This window comes from Sparus aurata, chromosome 5 (assembly GCF_900880675.1).
Source record: "Sparus aurata chromosome 5, fSpaAur1.1, whole genome shotgun sequence".
Classification (NCBI taxonomy): Eukaryota; Metazoa; Chordata; class Actinopteri; order Spariformes; family Sparidae; genus Sparus; species Sparus aurata.
This window is the reverse complement of record NC_044191.1, coordinates 1,818,423-1,840,185: the sequence shown is the minus strand read 5'-3', so window position 1 is coordinate 1,840,185 and position 21,763 is coordinate 1,818,423. Positions and strand designations below refer to the sequence as shown.

General features: G+C 39.9%; 1 protein-coding gene across 2 annotated transcripts in view; it reads left to right on the top strand.

The window, feature by feature from the left end:
* nr6a1a (nuclear receptor subfamily 6, group A, member 1a) overlaps positions 1–18,536 on the top strand; it is a 91,137-nt gene extending 72,601 nt beyond the window's left edge. For both annotated transcript variants that reach the window (XM_030417935.1, XM_030417936.1), the window contains 8 exons: positions 5,211–5,441; positions 6,677–6,732; positions 7,665–7,825; positions 9,075–9,305; positions 10,112–10,366; positions 11,917–12,038; positions 12,134–12,286; positions 12,609–18,536. In XM_030417935.1, coding sequence (XP_030273795.1) covers positions 5,211–5,441; positions 6,677–6,732; positions 7,665–7,825; positions 9,075–9,305; positions 10,112–10,366; positions 11,917–12,038; positions 12,134–12,286; positions 12,609–12,739 — 1,340 coding nt within the window. In that variant the 3' untranslated portion in view covers positions 12,740–18,536. The remainder of the gene's footprint in view (positions 1–5,210; positions 5,442–6,676; positions 6,733–7,664; positions 7,826–9,074; positions 9,306–10,111; positions 10,367–11,916; positions 12,039–12,133; positions 12,287–12,608) is intronic.
* Positions 18,537–21,763: the final 3,227 nt, after the last annotated feature.

Genomic DNA, 21,763 nt, shown 5'->3' with positions numbered 1-21,763 from the left:
GTCAGGGAGGTCAGATGACAGTGTGTCACTGTATATCTTGATCTGTAAAAGGATCACCATGGTAAAAATTAACCACAAGATGTGGCCAGGAAGTGACTGCAGTGATGGTCACTTAATCATCATGGTGATTTGAGTTTGAAAATATACCTCTCAGTTTGGAAAAATATATAAATAGCTGTCAGAAATAGAAATATATCATTTTTTAAATTTTTTATTAGAATTTAAACATATATATCATCTGATCAGCTGATTAGTCAATAAGGACAATCAGTAGCTGTACCCCTAATTATGTAGCCTATATTATTTTTTTTAAATGAAAGCAATCACACTGTGTGCTCTTGGAGAGAACTGGCTGTTTTTTGACTTCCCCTCATAGACATTTTAACCTCTGTGCCTTATAGAGTAAATCGACAAAATAGTTGAATTCTAATCCCAGGATGGCTTCACCATGTGATGCCTCATTGTCTCAGTACAGTATGGCTGGCCCTGCAGTCTTCTACATGCAGCAAATTTAAACCTCACACCATTTAAATGGTAATCTCTCTCCAGGCTTTAGAAGTCCTTTATTCACCATTCATTATCTAGAAGAGGCTTTATGCCATCAGCCCCCCACCTCCCTCTAATTACCTTTAGTACATGAACCTTGCAGCCCACTATGAAAACCCCCTCTCTCTGGGAGGATTAGCTCTCAGCTCAGTCACATGCCTCTGATGAGCTGGTCCTTTAAATCATATACACACAAAAAGCTTAATCTGCCTAATTTAAATATTAAAGATGATGTTACTTTGGCCTGTTTATTGTCACAACATTGCACCTTTTAATCAGTGATGGGTGACTCGGTCAACCATCGACAACAGCCACAATATCAGGTTTCTTCCAGTCATGTCCCAGAAGTAAACACTAAACAGTGTCATCTGTTTGGTGTGTGTGTGTGTGTGTGTGTGTGTGCGTGTGTGTGTGTGTGTGTGCGCGCGTGTGTGTGCGTGCGTGCGTGTGTGACATGATGGTACACCACACACCACATGCATGTAGCATTAGCCATCGATTTCCCAAGGGTTGTTTTAATCTTGAATATCAGTTGGCTACTTGCTGCCCTCATTGAAGTTATTCCAGTCACAAAACTCCAAATCCAGAAGTTAAGCTGAGTGTGACTGCTCACAGTTATCTGTTAATCAAGTAGTGCTACAAAGATTAGTGGTTAAAAAGAAATCAACAACAATTCTGATAGTTGTTTAATGAGAGACACCATCTTGTCATGCAGTGGTCAGTTTTGAGAGACTTTTTGGCTTCCATACATGTCTTCTTTCTGGGAAGAAAACATCTAAAATACACATTTAGTTTTTAAGTACAGATTTATGGTCTGGGCCTTAATGTTAATTAGTGCATGTTTACTGGAAAGTTATCAGAAAACTTGTAATACAAAAAAATAAAAGCCTTGATTTATATAATCAGTTGTGGACGTGTAATGGAGATATCTATTAGTCCACGGTGTTACCCTATTCACCATTTTTGAGGGGAATTTTACAATCCTATGAAGGCCTTTTCTCTGACTCTTGAGTAGCACTTATATACACTAAACTATTCAGTTATATTCCTATCTATATTCTGAAGGTTTTTACAGAAGGGTTTCATTCATAGCCTTTAGAATATAACATTTTATTCCATAGAAGATGGCTAAAAATTGATTTTCTATGGCTCTTTACAGAATCTTTTTATGAGTTATGTAGTGATAAACTGAGATATCCAACATTTCCTTAATAAAAACCTTGACTCTAATATGTCAACAAAATAAAACAGTTTTGAACCTGGCATTATCCAGTGTTCAACATTTCTGTTCTTGATATGTTTGCAAATCTTTAGCCTTAATGTAAGTAATCAACTGGGAAGTGTTGATAGTGACATCTGTTAAAAATGTCACTTTATTCACCTGTAGTGTCTTCCTTAATTTATCAAAGAAAAATACCAAACATTCACCAGCTTCAACATCATAAGTGTGACGAGTCCATTAACAGGAATGACTAGATTGAATGAATTAGATTATTCAGCAGATTGATTAGATTAAGTTTTATACAAAAAAATAAACAGCAGTGTAAAACTTTAGTTGGAGCATAAAAAAACTTGTACAAAGGCAGCATGTCGAAATCAATCCAGAATCTGGAGCAATGGTAAACTAGCACTGTGTTAGTCTTTATCTCTCATGTGCGACAGTAGCAGTCCTATACTGTGATTCAACTGAATCAGCTGAATTTAGGAGTACCAAATGCAATGAATCCTCCCTTGGCACATCAAGTGAAGAAAGATGCAGCAGCAGGAGTTGAAACCCATAGTACAGTCAGTGCTCTACACATTGGGCCATGCAGGAAGCTTCATTGTCTGCCTCCGTGATTGGCTTTCAACCACAGACTCCCATAGGAGGGTAAAGGTCTCACCTGTGTTTAGTGCAGTTTGTTGCATTACACAAGAGTCTTACATTAATCAGATATCCAGGGTAATCTCCCGGCTCAGCAGGCAGCATTAACCCACTGGACAGCAGCCTCCGACCTTTTTGTCTGCTTCATTATCTATTTGTTGCCACACAGCGCAACCTCTTTAAGAAAGCACACGTGCTGATGTCCACATACAGTACATCGTGTTGCATCCTTGACTGCATCCTTTCTTTAATAGAACATTACAGTTATTTTCACCAGCCAACAACTAGTTGTCCTGTCCCCTCTTCAGCCTGTGATCCGATATCTACAGGAGGCGTTAACATAAACACAGAATGTTGCCGTCAGTGGTCACCTGAACAGAAAAATCAAGTTATGAGTGTTCAATTTTCTATGTATCAAGTACAGGGGGTAAGAAAAAAACTGTTAATGATTGATGGGCTGACTGTAGAGGATGAGGAGTCCACTCTAAACAATGGGCCTCATTCACCAATATCTTCTTAAGAATCTTCTTAGATTGTTTCTTAAGTTGTTCTTAAGAGGTTCCTTAAGAAAACCCTACGTCAGATTCACCAACTCGTTCGTAAGCCTCAGAATTGTTCGCAGCTGTGTTCTTACATTGATGAAAGCCGCAGGAGCAATATATATGCCATTGTTTTGTGGGCCTTGGATGGAGAAATGCCACGTATAAATAGGGTGGGGGGGTTACTAATTGATGGCATGTTTCCAATTTACTTGATTTATCTTAAATCATTGGCACATTTAATTTATTTTAGAATTTAAATTCTTTGTAAATTACCAAAAATATGAAATGAATAGATAAATGAATATGACAGAATTATCACTGTAATATTGCATTTTATTGAACTACACAAGAGAAGAAAACACAACCATGCCAACATTTCGGCACTGAAATGTGCGTAAGAGTACTCCTGAGTGTTCGTAGGATTTGTTCTTGCCTAAGAAAAAATCCTAGATAAGAAAAAATTCATGAATGCCACAATCTTCGTAAAATCTTCGTAAGTGGGACTTGAGAACAAATTTGTTCGTAAGAACGGTTCATGAATGAGGCCCAGTGTCTTTACTAGTGAAACAGAGCCTTTGAGGCTTTACTCTCTCCAGGTGATGCATAGCTGCTGTATCAAAACCACTGTGATTGGCTGCTCTACAAAGCAAATCAGTACACAAGAAGAAAAACTCAAAAAAAGGTAAAGCCCTTAGCCCTTAGGGTTGCTTCTCCCTCTTTCTACCTCCCCTGTTTTCCAGTGCCATCTGCAACATTAGTGCTGTCAAAAACACTTCACTATCATAACAATGGTTTGAATATCCGCCGCCTCGAGTCTTCCAGTTTCTCTTTTGTGAATGAAGTATGATGGAGATTGACTGGTGCTATGTTTTGGAGAGTTATTTGCTCTCATGTGTATGGCTGTCAGCTGTAGTTTTGTGCAGTACGTTCAAGTACAGTTCTTTGGCTAACACACAGGCGACATGAGGCACATCAGTTGGTTTGATGTGTCACTGATGAAGTGAACAAATAAATGACTGCAGAAGAAAACAATACAAAGCTAAATGGCTAGTGGAAATGAAGAAAAATACAGTCCTTCATAGTAAGGCGGACCCTCCGTCATATCTGACAACATGTTGTATCAGTCAAACCTCTATCTCGTACAGATAAAGTGGATCCCAGTTGATTGTACAGATCAGCAGCCGGCCACATTCCTGCTACAGGCTGTCCTGTTCTGTGTAACCATGGAGTCCACCCCATCTGCTCTGTGTGTGTGCGTGTGTGTGTGTGTGCGTGCTGCAAAGCTTAACGCTGTGGACAGCAGAGAAGGCGCTCTGACTTAATTCTCCGCTTCCTCAGTGACTTTGATTATGTGGCCTGGAGGTAGATGGAGGATTAAGAGAAGATTTTCAACAGCTCTCTCAGATTGCTGTCTTTACAGTTTGAGAGTACCTTCATGATGAGTAAAGTAGCTTCACAGGGAAGGTCCTCAGTAAGATCCTTCTGTCTTTGATCCTCTCTCCACCTTGTCTCATGCTCTCCCATACCTCCAGCATCATTCAAATATTTGTGTCAGGGTCAGCTAATTTCTTTTCTTGCAGGCTTAATGTCTCATTCTTTCCTGGTCTTTCAAACCTACATCACATCATTCATAATTATAATTATAAAACCTACTGCTATTTTGAACTGTACTTTGTTCAGGACATGCTGTTCCACACAACTTACTTGCCGTGAGCCCCTACCCCGCGCCCCTAAATATCCCTTCACATGTGTTCCAAATCACCACCCTCACTTATTCATGTCCTAACTTTTCACAGTTTTGAGCAATTTGCAGAAGGTGTGTGTTCATGCTGGTCCGCTCATTTGGCTTTGTTCGAAAATGAGGTCTTCCTTGGTGGAGGCCTCTTCATGCGATACCTGTTTGTAAAGAGAAAGGAGAGACTGTAAACAAATCAGTCGTGTCGTTTTAGCTCGCTGTTTCCTCTCATCACAACTGCTGAATAAAACATACTCAGGAATTCTCTGCTCCCCAACCTGCTGCCTGTTACACCTCCACTTTCACATAATGAGAGTTAGAGCTTAAGACTCCTTTGGATTAGCCAACGCCTGGCTAGTGCTTAAGCCCCAACCGCCCCCATGATCTCAATTAAAAACTTGTGCCTTCAGCAAGGATTTTGCACCCACAATTTTTTTTCACAGTGGATGAATTAATGCCAAGAAGTTGGTGGAAATGGTTCTAAATGCTACCTTTTTGAAAAATGTTTTCCTTTCCTCTGCAGATGATCCAGCTGACCAGCGTACTTGCCTTATCTGTGGAGATCGCGCCACAGGCCTGCACTATGGCATCATCTCCTGTGAGGGCTGCAAGGGCTTCTTCAAGCGCAGCATCTGCAACAAGCGTGTATACCGCTGCAGCCGCGACAAGAACTGCGAGATGTCACGCAAGCAGCGTAACCGTTGCCAGTACTGCCGCCTGCTCAAGTGTCTGCAAATGGGGATGAATCGCAAAGGTAAAGTGTGACCACATCACGGGGACATATCTGCCAAAAGGTTAAGATGTCTCTCTGCAGTAAACTTTCATCACTCTGCATGAACTCCTCTCCATGAATGTGAAGTATTTTGTAGGTATAAATCTCCTTTTTATGTTCAAAAGTAATGTGTTAAACCTAGGAAATAAAACATTTATGTAGAAGATAAACAGGAACCATTTTTTGAAAGATGAATAAATAGATACAAATCTCACAGTGATACAACAACAAAAACTCCTATAATATGTCATCCATTGTTTGTAGCACATGAACATCTGTCTCTTGAGTTGCCCTCTAAAACTAGACCAAATCAGAGTACTTGTTACTTAAACATGGCACATGTCAAGAGTGATTCTTGCGCTGCCAGTTTCTTGGAAGGAAGCTACCTGAACCCTAGCATTGGATTTTCTCTCATCTAACACACTTAAATGAGTGCTAGACATAGTTTATTTATATTTCTCCAGCTTTTGGAAATATTGGAACCAACATGTTTATGTTTTTTAACCATTGAGCACACATGTGTAATGTATGTGTAATCTTATGTTTGTCTGTTTATTGTGTGTGTTTTTTTATACCTGGACCTCGAGTCTGTCAATAAAGATAATAATTTAATCATGGTTTAATTTTACAGCATTGCACCTCTCCGATTGTTCTCATCCAAACATTTTATTCAGCTGATAATATATTAAGAAACGGCTGCCGTTGTTTTCCGGCTCTGGCCTGCTCTAAGTCCTGATGAAGGCTCAAATACATCAGTTCTACACACAGTTCTCTGCAGTGCTCACTCACACATACTGTACCAGTGTATAGTAAGCAGACTGGAGGTACAGTTTGCTCTCATGCTGGATGATAGGTCCACTTCCATAAGCATACAACACCCCCTAGTGGATGAAAATCGCAAGTTTTTGGCCTCATTTTATATGATTGTTCTCCAAAAACTTAGATTAAAGCAAGCTTGTCTTGACACGTGAAATAGATTTTTTACAAACCATTCCAAGACAGCGGAAACAAATCATATTTGTCTGCCAACAGAAACAGGAAACATGTTATAAATGAGAAAAATCCCCACGTAGAAATAAATGATGTGAAGAAAAGCACTGTGTGGTTTGTTTCAGCCACTAGATAGAGCTATGATACTGTGATACTAATTATGGATCATGTCATGTTCATAGACCACATGAAGATTTAGATGTTTCCTCTTCCTTTTTGTCATGTAGCAATCAGAGAGGATGGCATGCCAGGAGGGAGGAACAAAAGCATTGGGCCTGTTCAGGTAAATCACAGACTTTCCAATTTGTTTTTTCATTAATCACCGGAATGTTGTTTTTGTGACATACACTGACCCTCTGCCAGCTTACAGTCACAATTCATATTATCCTGGCTCAATCCCAGTGTTAACCCAAACAAATCACTTAAATAACACCGAGTTTGAGTGTGTAGGAATACTTGTGAAGCATATAATGACAGTGAGCCCTGACCTTGTTGTATCATCAGTATAATTGTGTATCTGGTAATTATTCCCTATTCAGTGCTGGCTTCTTTATAAACACTGCATGAGAGAACAAATGGTCAGGAAAATGTGTGACATGAGGCTAAGTACCACAATCCTCTGCCACTATTCAGAGGAAGGATGTGGTCAATTCATTCCGCCTCAATTCAGCAAGTAAAAATAAAAGCTGACATGCCCGCTCCCATTTAAAGAGAGCTTTATTTCTAAGCCCTAATGAAAGAAGGACCTCTCTGTCATTAATATGGAATGAATTGCTGTTAAAATGTATGTGCAGAATTGATAGAAATGAAAGAGAGTTGACCCCTGCCACAGATAGAAGACCCCATATTTTCTGGCATGCTAATGCCTTTCAAAATGTCTTTTGTCTGTGTTCTCCCTGTGCAGACCTACAAAAATTTTATTATTTTAAGTGTGCGTGTATCAGCCAATCAAATACACACACACACACACACACACACACACACACACACACACAAACGCATACACAGGCACATACCTGTTTGCCTGCTTTCTTTCTTTCTCTCCCTAGCTCCCTGTTTCATTGTATGACTGTGTCCTTGCTCCTCAGCATTGCACTGAAAAGCAGCGCAGTGCTTGTCGATGCTAATCAATTGAACTGAGACACTGCTTTTTGTAACATGACGATGTACTGCAAGCTCCATTAAACCCAAAAACCCTCTTTATGCATGTTTTAGATCACAGAGGAGGAGATAGAGCGGATCATGTCAGGGCAGGAGTTCAAGGAGGACGCCCCGGAGCACACCTGGGGCAACAATGGCGACAGCGACCACAGCTCTCCCAGCAACGGAGCCTCGGAGGGCAACCAGCCATCACCTGCCTCCACTCTGTCATCCAAGTGAGTTGTTCATCTCGTCTCCTCCTCAGCACTGCGCCATGGTGGGGCGCACCATTGAGATAATGAGCTGGCCATGACAGTCTAACACCTCATTCCCATCTCACCCAGACTTTAGTAAAGGTATTCATCAGCTGAAGAATGCTTGAATATGTAGCTCCTCAGGCTTGGCGATGATAGCAAACACAAAGGGCTCACTGCACTATCTGCTTTTCTTGGTATGGAGACAAGCAGATTGTCTATCTGCACTCATCAAGGACAAATATTGTCTAGGTACTTGCATGACAGTATTTATTTTAGTCTCACTTCGTATAAACATTAGGTTTATCTCTACAGCCATGCAGCCTGCTAGCGATTCAGAGGCATACTTGTTTTATCAAATTAAATCTGAGCAGAAATGAACAACATAACAGCCTATGCAGCGTGGGCTTTGGTATGTAGGTACAAAATAAACTGCAGTTTTGTCTGCAAGTTTCTCAAAAATTACAACGATTTTTAATAGAAAAGAGAATGGAGCGCAACACGCCTCCTTAGATAAAGGTGAAAGGTTATGAAGGCTGAAGGAAACTATTGTATGTCCAGTACAGAGAGGACAGAATCTACTCATCTCTAACCTGTACTGGGCACACAGATATAAAACGCATGAATCTATGGTAATACGGAACAATAGTCTTCATTAAGAGAAGGTAAATATATTGTTAATTTAACTTTAGTTAATAGTTAATTCACTCTAAACATAGGGGTGCATTATAAACCATTAATCAATTGTTTATTGTAAAGTTGCAGTTGATTCCAATAATATTTTGTAATTGTTCATAAATACTGTGTAGTTCACCGGTTAAACTTTACCTGGATGGCCATTATTAAGTTGCAATGGATGTTAAGAAACCTTAACAACTGCTTGAAAAAGGTTTATAAAGCATGTCATCATTTGTTAATAGTGAAATAACTATTAACTTAACTTTAATATCTGTACACTGACTATTTATTAATGATCTTGGCCAATGGTAAACAGTTATTTGTCCTGAAATGTAAGACTACTTCCCTTTATGCAGTGGTTGAAGACCTTTTCTTATCTCTTACTTCAGTAAAAGTATAAGTACTACATTGTGAAAATACTCGTAAAAGCCCTGCATTTGAAAATTACTCAAGTAGAAATATGTAAGTATGATCAGCAACATGTATTTAGTTATATTCTACCGCGGTCTCTATGAGAAAGTGTGTGTAACCCTTGACCTTAATGTGCCCTCAGTCGCTCTGTGGAAATGAATGGCTACACGGCAGCCCTCAGGGACCAGTATATCAACACCTCCATGTCCACACACTACCAGCTCCTACCTCACCTGTTCAGCTATGCTGCCCAGTCGGGCCTGCTGGCCCCGCAGCCCCGCAGCCTCTACCCACAGTCCCACCCACTGGTGCTGCAGCTGGTGGCTGCTGAAGATCTGGCCCCCCTGGCTACCCCTATGCTCATAGAAGATGGGTGAGTCAATACACATGCAAGAAACTACATACCCATACCCATTCTCCGGATAAAGCTCAAACCATGCACCTCCCCAGTAAAGACAGTGTGTACTGAAAGGAAGCCTAAGGTTGTCCTTTCATCATGTGGATAGTGATTCAAAGACTAAACCAGTGGGTTTTAGCCCATTAAAAAGAAACTTCTAGCACTGACTTGAAACAACTCGAGTTTCTTTTAGATAAAAGGGATCTGTTTATTTCATTTACAAAAATGCTTCAAATCACTCAGCATTGACTTTCTCTAAGATTCTGCTAAATTCTGCTAAATGTTCTGATAAATAATACTGAATATGTTGCACAGAGGATCTTTGAATTTAGTCTGTCCACTTGTTTCTGTCAGTGACTCAGCCCGCATTCAGCTTAAGACAATAGGCTTAGAGCCATGCAGACTGCAGGCTGGGCTCAATGTATGATTTGAATTAAGTGTCAAAATGATTTTCCTGAATGTGCATGATATACAGCCAGTTCATTAACGATCATGTGACAGGGCAGGTCAGGAAACGGGAGCCATCTAGTGGTACAAACCATCATAACAGAAGAGGCTTAATGACCGCACCTCCTCTCTATCCTGTCTCATGGAAAGGCATTTTATTTATTTATTTTTTTGTAGTGTTTTAATGTAGAGCTTCTCCATAAATATTTTACTTTTTTGTTAAATGACTAATAGACTTGGTGCTTTGAATGCCCCTTTGCTTGCATAGAATGGAAGTGGTATGGAGGTGAATTTTGATTCCACAGCCTAATCCTTTGTCCCATTGTGTGTCCCAGGTACAAAGTGACACAGGTGGAGCTGTTTGCCCTGCTGTGTCGCCTGGCAGACGAACTGCTCTTCCGTCAGATCTCCTGGATCAAGAAGCTGCCGTTCTTCTGTGAGCTGTCCATAGAGGACTACACCTGCCTGCTCAGTTCCACCTGGCAGGAGCTCATCCTTCTCTCCTGCCTCACCATCTACAGCGCCCAGATATTTGGAGACCTGGCAAACATCACCGCCAAGTACACCCCGTCAGACGATGAGCTGCAGGGGTAAGTGGAAAGAGAGGTCAAGAGAGTTTGCTAAGAGTTACTGTTTAATTGCCCATTTGAAAGCAGCTTGGGTATTATTTTTGAGTTTGGGATAGATGATGACCAAAATAATGACAAAAAAAAAACTTGAATTATCTTTTAAATGTGACTATATAGTTAGCACAGCTAAACAAAAAGAAATGGGCCACCAAACTATGATTTGTTATTTATAAGTATTTAATTGATTCAGATTCAACAGCCTTATTTCCCTTTTCCTAATTCCCAGCTGATTTTAGTGAAAAAGCCCTGATAAAACCACAGCAACTGCCCGATATCAAACAGGAGACAAAGTTAGCGGCTAGCTGTAGAATAGCATTTAGCTTAAAAGACTGACATTTCTCTCAGCTGTCGGTGGATACCAAAACAGAACTTATATTTTAATATTGTTTGTCTATATTGTATAGAGCTTGTTTTGTTATCCCTAAGTTGGCAAACGTGTGAAGTGTTACTGTTTTAAAGCAGGTGTTTGCTTGCTGACAAACATAAGCTACCAGATATTAGTACAGCAGTGAGGTAGCTAGCCACATAGTTGGGTCCAACGTCTGTATTTAGATATCTGATGAATGAGTGAAGAAGTTACCGTCACTCATATGGGTTGGTCATATCTCACCTACAGTGACTCATACTACCTCCTACCTGAAGCTATCACACCATTAACAGAAAGACATTACGCATTGCCTCCAGCAGCCTCCCCAATTCAATATTTCACTAAGAATTCAGCGATATTAGGAATTAAATGTTCCCCATTGCAACAACAGTCCTCTGCAAAGGCGAGACATTCAACTCATCAGTTCAGTATCTCCAAAAGGTTTTGATATTTTCCCCTATGACAGAGGGGAAAGGGTTGTTGTTGGATGAGGGCCAGTGCAGTGGTCCGTGCATGGGAGGACTCCTCAGGACAGAGCTGTGGCTAGCACCGTCTGGCAAGTGAAATACATGCGTGTCCCTTTCTAGGGAGAAAATGATGTGTGGGGGTTTGGCTCTGTGTGAATCCAAGCAGAGTTATCTGACCTCATGACACCCATTCTCCTAATATACAGTGCTGTTCTCTTGCTCTGGTCAATTTGCCTGTAGTTTAGGAGTGCATATCTGATTTACTGTGGCAGCGCTGAAGTGTGCGAGAGAGATAGGGAGTGTGAGAGCCAGAGAGACAGGGAATTAAGGTCTGATGAGTGGAATTAAACTTTGTGAATCTTTCTTTTAAAAAGCTGTGGGATCAGCAAGACGTTTGTTAAAGACTATGAGATCTGACGTATTCCCTCCCTACTTTGTGTCTTGTCCACTGAAGCATAGAATCTTAAGATAATGGGGATGTAGGGATTTTATTATTTTTTTTAAGTGCTTTTTTATTTCATCACAGTAGATTTAATGGGAACATGAGGGCAGGAAACCTACTAAAACTTTAACTATTTACCTCTAGAGATATCCTTTATTATATCATTATGCATTATGTGTTATATACCAGAACTTTTTGTCCAGTGTATTTGAAAAGTCTGTGTCTGATTCCTCAGCTTCAGTGAGGATGGCATGGAGGTTATGGAGAGGTTGATATACCTGTTTCGCAAGTTTCACCAGTTGAAGATCAGTAACGAGGAGTATGCCTGTATGAAAGCCATCAACTTCCTTAACCAAGGTAACAACACAACCTCTTCTATTATTAGTCCAAGCTGTTCTCGGCTCTTCCTGTATTCACCACATGACTCTGTCTTTTTATTTGTATTGCTACAGATATCAGAGGCCTGTCCAACACCTCCCAGCTTGAGCAGTTGAACAAGCGCTACTGGTATGTGTGTCAGGACTACACTGAATACAAGTACCCGCACCAGCCCAAACGCTTCCCTGAGATCATGATGTGTCTCCCTGAGATCCGCTGCATTGCAGGTAAGGCCTCTAAGTACTGAGTAGTGCATTGGGCACTATATTTTTGGTGAAATCCAACATTTTTCTGTTGTGTTGTGGACAACGGTTTTTTGTGTGTGTTGAGTTACTGTAAAACTAAACAGACACTTCCTGCACTGGTTTCACAGTGAACCCCTCCAGCAGCTCAGTGGGAACAGGATTACTGAAAACAGCAGAGTTGTGTGTTTGACACGACTCATGAGATGAACACTAATGGAATAGCAGAGTAGAAAACTTCCAATAAAGAGATACTAAGATAAGCTAATCCTGAGGCTAAAGTGCTGCATGTTGTGTTTGTTTGCAGGGAAGCTGGTGAATGTCCCTCTGGAGCAGCTCCCTCTCTTGTTCAAAGCAGTCTTGCACTCCTGCAAATCCAGCCTAACCAGCTACAGGACGGGCCAGTCGCCCTGTGTGACCACCTCCTCTGGAAACTAGACCCCCACGACCCCCCGAGTCAAGGGACTGGTCTCCCCTCTTGTGAATGTGACAAGCAGCTAGTTTGTTTTTGTAACTTTTTTCTTTATATATTTATTACACGACAGAGCTGAATGTATGCTGATTTACACTGTGCACATGCTTCTGTACAAAACAAATGCTCATAGATGCATTGGTCTTTGGAGTTTACAAGTGTGTATCCAGTTTGCTCAATGTGTCAGTGTTGCTATTGTTAGAGCTAGACTTTAAAAGAGTTTATTTTATTCAGATGGGGGCGGATAGACACTTGACGAGTGTTTTGAGACTACCTCAGGAAGATGTTGTTGCTATTTTCAGGTACCTTTTCTTGTTGTTAAATGAAGAGTTGCCCAGTCTAAAACCAAATCCCTGCGGCTGCTTTTTGCACCTCAATCAGAGACTGAATGTTCTCAAGAGCTGCATGAATCAAAGATTGAAAAACAGTGTTTTAATGCACTGAAAATGCAAAATGAATTAGCAAAACTGAGCTACTTTATCTGCATGGTCTCTCAGACATTCTGCTTATGGGAGGCGGTCTTGTCAATGTAACATTCCATGAGTTAAGGTGACTGTTGGATCTGTGGGATCTTCATTGAAAAAGGAGCATACGGGTATTTTTTACAATCATAGACTGGGGATGTAAGGCTTTATTGCAGGGAAAGGGGAGGATAGCTATGTTTGCTGATTTTAGTGTTAATGTTTTTCTTTTTTGACCAAAGTGTTATGCAATGCTTTTCTCAAACACCCATTGATGGGTAGGAAGCTGATAGCTCCACAAAAAAGATTTCTTATCAATGAAGGATCAGGATAAGAAATGAATCAATCTGTGTCAGAGGGAGAACCCTCTGCTGGACAGACAAGTATGTTGCTGGATTTCATTCAAAAAAGCTGCTAAACATGTGCACATTCTGGTGCACACATGTATGCACAGAGCAGATGTGACCCCCAGTCTTTGTTTTTCCCTCTGCTTCTCATCTGATGATTAGTTTCTTGGGCACTGCTGCCTTTAGTGCCAGGAACTAGATGCATTGTAGCCTTTCAACACACTGTCACCTAAATCCAAGGTCCATGGTACTGGCTGTTTGGTTAAAGGGTGGTCTGCAGGAAATCTTGCATTCTTCCATTTATACAGAACAAACTCAAAATCAGAAACACAACACTTGACGTTTTGAACAGCAATACAGTATATCTTTTGATCGATCAAAGAAATACAAGCTTTATAATAACCATCCTCAAAAAGGATAAATGTATAGATAATAAAACTATAATAGTTGTTGGACTGTGAACATCCGAATACTTTATAAACCAGTTATTAAGCACATGTACGGCTTTATAAACATTAGTTGCAACTTTGTAATGGCCATCCAAATTATGTTTACAGAAGAACTACACATTTCTGAACCGTATTTTAAACATTAGTTGCTAATGTACAATAAACAGTTGGTTAGAACATGGTTTATAAAGCATTTCAGTGTTTTTTTTAACAGTGAAATAACTATTAACCAAGGTTTAATTAAAGTATACTTTCAATTAATGATGGTTATTATAAAGTGTTACCAAAGTGATATACCAGAAACAAAATGGAATTGAAGACGATCCAGGTTTGAACATGAGCCAAATGAAGCAGAGTTGAGAAAAAGCGCTTAAAAGTGCAGTATGTAAGCTGGTTGATTGTTGAATCTCTTTCTCATATTGTCAAATGCTGATGCTTTCAGTCAGTGGCCTGCCTGACCTACCAAACTAAAGCGTCAATATCGGGAATGAGACTCATCAATCAACTGTCTTTCTAAGTCTCATTTTTTTCCACCTTTATCACTCTGTGTTTGTGGCCTCCAGTTCATTTGGAGCTGGTGTAGAGTGCTAGCTTCAGTTTGCTTATCCACATTTAAACCACTTGGTCCATTCAGCGGTTCCATTGTGACCAGTTTATATCAGTTTTACAGGAACTGTTTCAGGTCTTGTCAGGTCCAATCACAATTTTGCACAGACCCAAGACCATTAGCAGTTTTAATTGGACCTGATCCAGATCAGTGTTTTGCAGGGTCAAGTTGGCCCAGAGACCAACAAAGGAACTTTATTTCATCAACTGGCTCACACACAGTCAGCAGATTATCACTTTAACCTGGCTAGCAGTGGATTCAGTGTGATTGATCTGGCTCATGTGTCAATGGATCAAGGCTAGGTTTAGAGAATTAAGGTGACATACCTCCAGCTTGCATACCCTATTTGACAGATATGCACATTGTTTAAAAAAAATGGTCTTTATTTTTGAAGTATGAGATGATCATGTCAGACCACTTGAAGTGTCTCCTTGGATTCCTCAAGTTTTCATCTCATGATGTACGAACAATTTGAAATGCAGACAAAATGCAGTCCTCGCAACGACTCTCTTTTTTGCACACAACGGTGAGGTTCGGAGACCTTGACCCTTGAACGCGGCCACTGCCCCACCCAGTGTGTTCCTCTCTCTCAGGTCCCTGCCGACCTGGATCTAAACAGGGTAAAGTGAGTGTTATGTATTGCATTCAGGAGTTCCTCAGTGACCACACTGATGTACTTGTAATATTAGTAGATGTAGATTCCAGGACATTGTAGGTCCTCTGTAGAAAAGTGTTTTTCTTTTCCACTTTATTTCCGCCAAGGTCCCCAGCCCAACCTACCACCCCCACCCTTATTCAGCGAAAGTGGATGTGGTTTGATGGTGAGACATGCAGGGTGGATTTTTCTCTTGGCATTAGGGATGGACGGAGCGAGAGGCATCATCAAAATGTCACAGCTTCTCTCTCCTGTTTCCATCCACCTCTCTGTGTGCAGCCTTAACAACACCAACAGTCCAATGCAGTGTCCCTCTTTCAAATTCCAGTTAGTCTCTTTTTCTCTTTTGATTTTTATAAATTTTCATGTACCTTTTGTAGTTATTGTGAATGTTTTGGGTTATTGTTGTTTTTCACATATTCATTGTCTTTTTTTCTTTTTGGGGTGGGGGTGGGGGTGGGGGAGTAAAGACAACCACTATCATTTTATAAACGTTGAATGAATTCTTGACCTTTTTTTTGGCATTATTAATAACTCATTCCCCTTGTCCACAGTGGTTCATGAAAACAAAGCATTACTCAGGAGTTGTCAGTCACATTTTATATGGACAGTACTGATATCTTGGAGCCTTTTACATATTATTTTGAATCATTTTACAGTTCAAATGTGATGTTTTTGAGCCATCTGTGGTTCCAAACTTGAATGGATATGAATATACAAATGTTCTACCACCAGGACTCTCAGAGCAGCTAAGATAGGTGTGTGCATAATATCGTCTCAATCCATATCCTAAAATGTGCATCAATCATCACAGAGGCTTCGGCGGTCAAAAGGGCAATTTCATCTTAATGATAAAAGACATACAATATTTTTTCTCTCTTACCTCTACTGATACCTAGCCATTCAGATAGTTTTGAGTTTGTTTTTCATTTTTCAGGTTTTAAGATATCTGTCCCCCCTCAACCCAAGGGAGGTGAATAGAATTCACCATCATAATCTCAGCAGAAAAAATCATCATAATTGTCTGCATAGCTGAGTAAGGCAAGTGAGAAAATGTGGGGTGTGTTGTGTTGTTTTGTTTTGTTTCAATTTTGGTGAAGTGACCTTTTAAACCACATAATCTCAGGGATATGTACTTTTATTTAACAAAAGTCTGAGTGATGTGATTTATCTATGAATGAAAACTGCTCCTAAAATCCTTTACCACTGCTGAGAAACAGCTACAATTAAGTGTCACTGTAGATTTTTCCCCCAGAACAATATTTCTACATTATATGCGCTGTCAAGTGTTAGTTTCAGAATGTAAAGAGCAAGGGCATTTCTCAAAAGCTGCCTTTTTGCACCGATGTCTGTCTGGAAAACGCTTCTAATCTCAGCAGAAGCAGAAGAGAGGTTCAGGATGGCCTACCACAAACTCACTTCATCTCAAAGTAACTCCAGGAATGCATTGAACATCACAGACCGCTGAGATCTGACAGTGGTAGAGGATCTGAAGGGGGATTTTTCTTTTAATGTAGCAGCGAATGATATCAATACCCACCTCAGCTCATCAACAATAACTAAAAACTCACCTCAGCTACCTTGCTGCTACTGCTCTGACATCGGAACTTTCATATTTTTGATACACATGCTAAGAAGTGTTCTTTATATTTTCTGTATTTGTATTTTTTTTCTTTTGCAGACAAGGGATATGTCATTTGCAATTTCTGTACTGAAACTACCTCTTTATATGTCATCATGTTGCTTTAAAATAGGTGATTTTTGTCTTATTTATTGGTTTCATTGCACCAATGTTCTGTTGTTTTGTTTCTCTTTATTTCCCTCAATGACCTCTCAGATTTATAACAAGGGCTGATAACTGTTTTCTTTCTTTTTTTTTTTAATGTGTAAACTTGTTGCCTCATGATCCTCTCTACCTCACACTTGCCTGCTGTCAGCAGCTTTTACTGTCTCTGACCTCCAGCTCAAAAGCATGCTACAGGCCAGACACTCTTAATTTCTCATTTCAGAGATCCTCTTTCTCTTCTTTTGCTGTATTTCGTGTTAAAGTAGTGTCATCTGTCATTATTACTTCTGCCCTGTTATCGTGACTACCAAAGATGAAAGAATGACGGTGTCAGCATAGTGATTAAGCATTCACATAATGCATTCTTGCTGCAGTTAGCCAGTGCTTTATTTTTCTGTGTTGACCTTTGCCGAGTATGTCTTGTTATCTTGTGAATGGCTGTTTGCTGTGTACACTATACTCGCCTCATCATGACATACCAGTGTGTTTGCGCTGTTGTGCTCCATGATTGTAGTTCATTGGTAATGCTTCAAGGTAACATGTAGTGGTACCAATGGGACTGCTATCATTATCTGACTCTGTTAATGCAGCTTGTGATCGATTATCGATCAAAGAATGTCAAACTGACATTTCCTTGTGTTTACATGCCCCAGCTCACTCAACCACCGACAGACGACTGCAGAGTAATCACTGGGGTTGGACCCGTATGGCGTTTGAACAGAAGCCACCTGCGTCATGACTCCTACAATAGGGAAACAGTTCTGCCTTTAGAGGTAGTTATCATTTGCATACTTTTCCTGCCTAAAAGTTATGATACATATTACTCAGTGTGACATTATTGCAGAGATCTCGGGATGCACAGTTTGACCAACTTATTTGGAAGTGAAAACCAGAACTAACAGTGGGTTTTACCCCAAATGGTCATTTTAAACATCCATTAAATGTTTAAATTGTGCAAACATCCATTTTACCCAGCTCATGAAGGAGTCACTCAGTAGTTTCCTATGAAAGGTCAATGCAGGCAAACCAACACGTGTCCAACCTAAGTACTGTAACACTGGAATGAAAAAGGTGAGATCCGGAGCACAGGGTTATAGTACGCTTTTAATAAATTGCAGCAACTAACGTTAGGAGTTAAACCCTCCAGATCTCATCTTTCTTTCAGGAATCCCTTACCGCTGTTAGAACCCTGTTGTACAGGAGCACAAGATGAGAAGAGTTTGGTGCGAGTAGAAGAAAGAGTAGAAGAATCTCAACATATCTCAGGGAAGAAACAGATTTACACACTCATCACCTTTGACAGACAATTGAAACGCCTTTGTTTTTATCTTCCAAAATCTCTTGTCTGCTCTTGTTACTTTAACTACCTGTGAAGAATGTGATCCGTTACGTGTTGAAAGCATGTTTAGAATGTGTTAGGACTTGAAACCAAATAAATGTGAACGTTATGCAAGTACATTGGCTGTCCTCCATTTTTTCAGTCCATCTCTGACTCTTCTATATAGAGGTAAAGTGATTATAGAAACTGATGTGATGATAGCCTATTCAGTGTTACTGGGCTTACCGAGGGATTACGAGGCAGAGGGTACAGAGCTTAATGCTGTGTGGGATGTGTTTGTCCCTGACCTGTTGCTCAGCACACTCCAGTGTGTTTTTCACAGTGAGTTATCATTAAAATAAACACAAAAGTGTGTTTCAGCCTGTTGAGCAGTGATCTGTTAAACATGCCAAATCAACTCAGTTTTGGCAAGTAAAGACATTTTGAATAATAATTTTGATCTCGGTTGGTAAATCTTGAGAAACTATTACTAGTACATACAGTACAATTGCTTGGCTGATGTTAATAATGATTTACATCATTCAAATATATGTCTTATTCCAACATGTCAAATACAGTAGCTTGGTCAATGACCTTAAGGTGCTTTACCTACTGTTCTAGAATCAGTTTTGAACGCAGATTGCTCCAAGGTCAAGTTGGCATTAACAGGCAACGTACAGTTAAACTTTAAAAACTAGAGCTCACTGCCAAATACCTATGATGACATATTTTACTTTAAGATTGTTTCATAATGTCCATAACAGTGTTGTGGGTTTGTAAGGTTTAGACTTCAAACTTAAAAAAAGAAATACTTTGGGTGAGATTAACTACATTCAAACTGAAATATTTCTGATGTCACACAAATCATGTCATTAAAATTCATTAACTTACTTTGGTAGCATGACAAATCAGTCTTGATTTCTTGTACTGTTTAAAATATGTCAAGGATGTGACTTTAAGTACGTTTTTCTAGTTCCCTCTGCATCTGATAATGCTGCGGATGGGTTTACATTGGAGTTCATTAAAAGACCATCTCACACAGATGCTGAAGGGCACCGGGGCACCTTGTATTTGATGACCTGGTAATGATACAACTTCTTCCTCTGTGCAATAGAGCAACATTGGTAACACATTAATGACATTTTCCTTCATAATGGTAAATGTGGATCAGTTCTAAAAATAACCTTCTTTCTGACTAATGTGTGTAATGGCTGTGTTAGGAAATTACTGAAACTTTTTAAAATGCAACACTACATATTTGTGATCCATTTTTAAAGAATTCCAGCTTCGTTAGGAGCCACTTCTTTTGTGGCACAGACAAAGCAGTCAAAAACGTAGTGTTGGCACTAATATTTATTTGCTTTTTGTCTCTCATGAGGAGAAGCCTATTGAGCCTCTGAATATAGTCGTTGGTCATTGATGGGTTAAATTTGACATCATATTTAGGAGAGGACAATCAAATCTCACTTTATGTTAAGGTTATGTGACAAATGTATGATGGAGATGCTCTGTAGACAGATCATTTCAAGTTGGTTTTGTGAAGTTCACAGCTAGTTTAGTTTCTGCCAAACAGGCCGGAAAATATGAATAGCCTACCACATATGAATAACTAATAATCAAACATGAGAAATAAAAGGGAGATGAGAGGAGAAACTTAACATAGCAAACATTAGAGTCCAGTTTTTAGGAGCTGCAACAGCCAGAGATTTCCCCTGCAGGTTAAGTGCCACAAAAAAGTTACAAACTTACAAATGGCATACGACAGAGGGATGATCATATCACCCACACAAACATGCAGCTCAAATATCTACGATTAGTGAAAGAACAGGCTGTTTTAAATGAAAGTATGACGCAGTGTATCAGATGGTTTTCACTCACAGTCCAGGATCAAGGCTACAATTTATCAAAGCTTCCTTCACCAACACCGGCATGTAAGATTCATAGCATTCATTAAATATCACTGTCTTTGCTTTCAGATTAAATATTTATTTGAAATGTTTTTAATGATAACATCAATACACATGCCGAGAAACTGTTGACTACACACACAGACATCACTTAATTTCTGTGGTGAGTTGATTGCTGAAAGGTGAAGCTGCTATGTTGTTATGCTACTAGCATGCTAGTCCTACTGGTGATCGTTTGTCCTTATCGATGTATTAAGATTAAAAGTAAACAACCAGGATGAGGCGGATCATTACTGTGTTTTAAACTGTGGGACAAAACCGAACTGACTGGTCACAAGTGAAACACTACACAGAGAAATGTCCGTTGTGTTCCTTCTGTAGTATTTATGCATGCTACGCAACATGCTTCACTACTGACCCATTCTTCTCTGCTTATGATCTGCAGCCATGTCTCTGCCACAGTAGGTAAGGCATGCTGGTCAGTGAAAGTAAGCATCCTCAGATGTGTTTTAAACTGGTGTACAAAACCAAACTGAGTGAATACACATAAACCACTACATTACAATCCACTGTGGTTTCAGTCCTGCCAGTCAGATCACTGGCTTATGTGATTGGCCACCGCGATGTGACGCAGGCTGGGTTTCTCCAAAAGCTGAGTCTGTTTCAACTTTTTAACCACAGCTGAAACAAAATGCTCCCATTAAAATGAATGGGAAAACCTGCATTTTCACCACATCGCCTGATTTTAATGAATTCAGCCTAAATGTTAAATTTTTTTTCATAGCTTTTGAGAAAGCTGCAAGCAATGATACCAAGTAATTGGCTGTTGGGACCAAAAGACAATAAATACATGGCAAATACGTTTTTTCCTAATTCATGTTGAAACAGTCTTTTTTTTTTCCACGAGAATTGTTTTTTTTTCATGTGTAAAACTGAGTGACAAACATTTTTTATCAGGAGAAACATTTTTATGCATGAAATTTTCTTTTGTCCAGCAAAAAAAGTTTATTTTTTTTATGTTTTCACAGATGAGAAAATAAGGAGCATAGACCATTTCACCAGTTCTGAAGTCATAATCAGAGGAGAAAAAAATCATTTTGACTAAATTTAGGGAATGGATCACCAGTAAAAAAAAAAAAAATCTTCACTTGCCCCTCAGGGATTCTGTAGACAGGACTTCGACAGCAAACATGCATCCCAAGATGTTGGAGTGGAGCTTTACTATAATGCCCTGTGCATTGGTAAAATTATCAGCCTGAGCCTGAACACCCAGTCAACCTATACACACTCACAATTATCATGTCAGTGAGTGATGGCTGACAGCGGGGTTGCGGATTGCATCATGAGTGCAGCGTGCCGGAGGTGCAGGAGGCATCACTTTATCTCCTCAAGGCTGAGCGAGTGGCTTTTGACAGGTGTCCTAACCCTTGCACCCCCACAACTAGCCTCTAATCAGATCA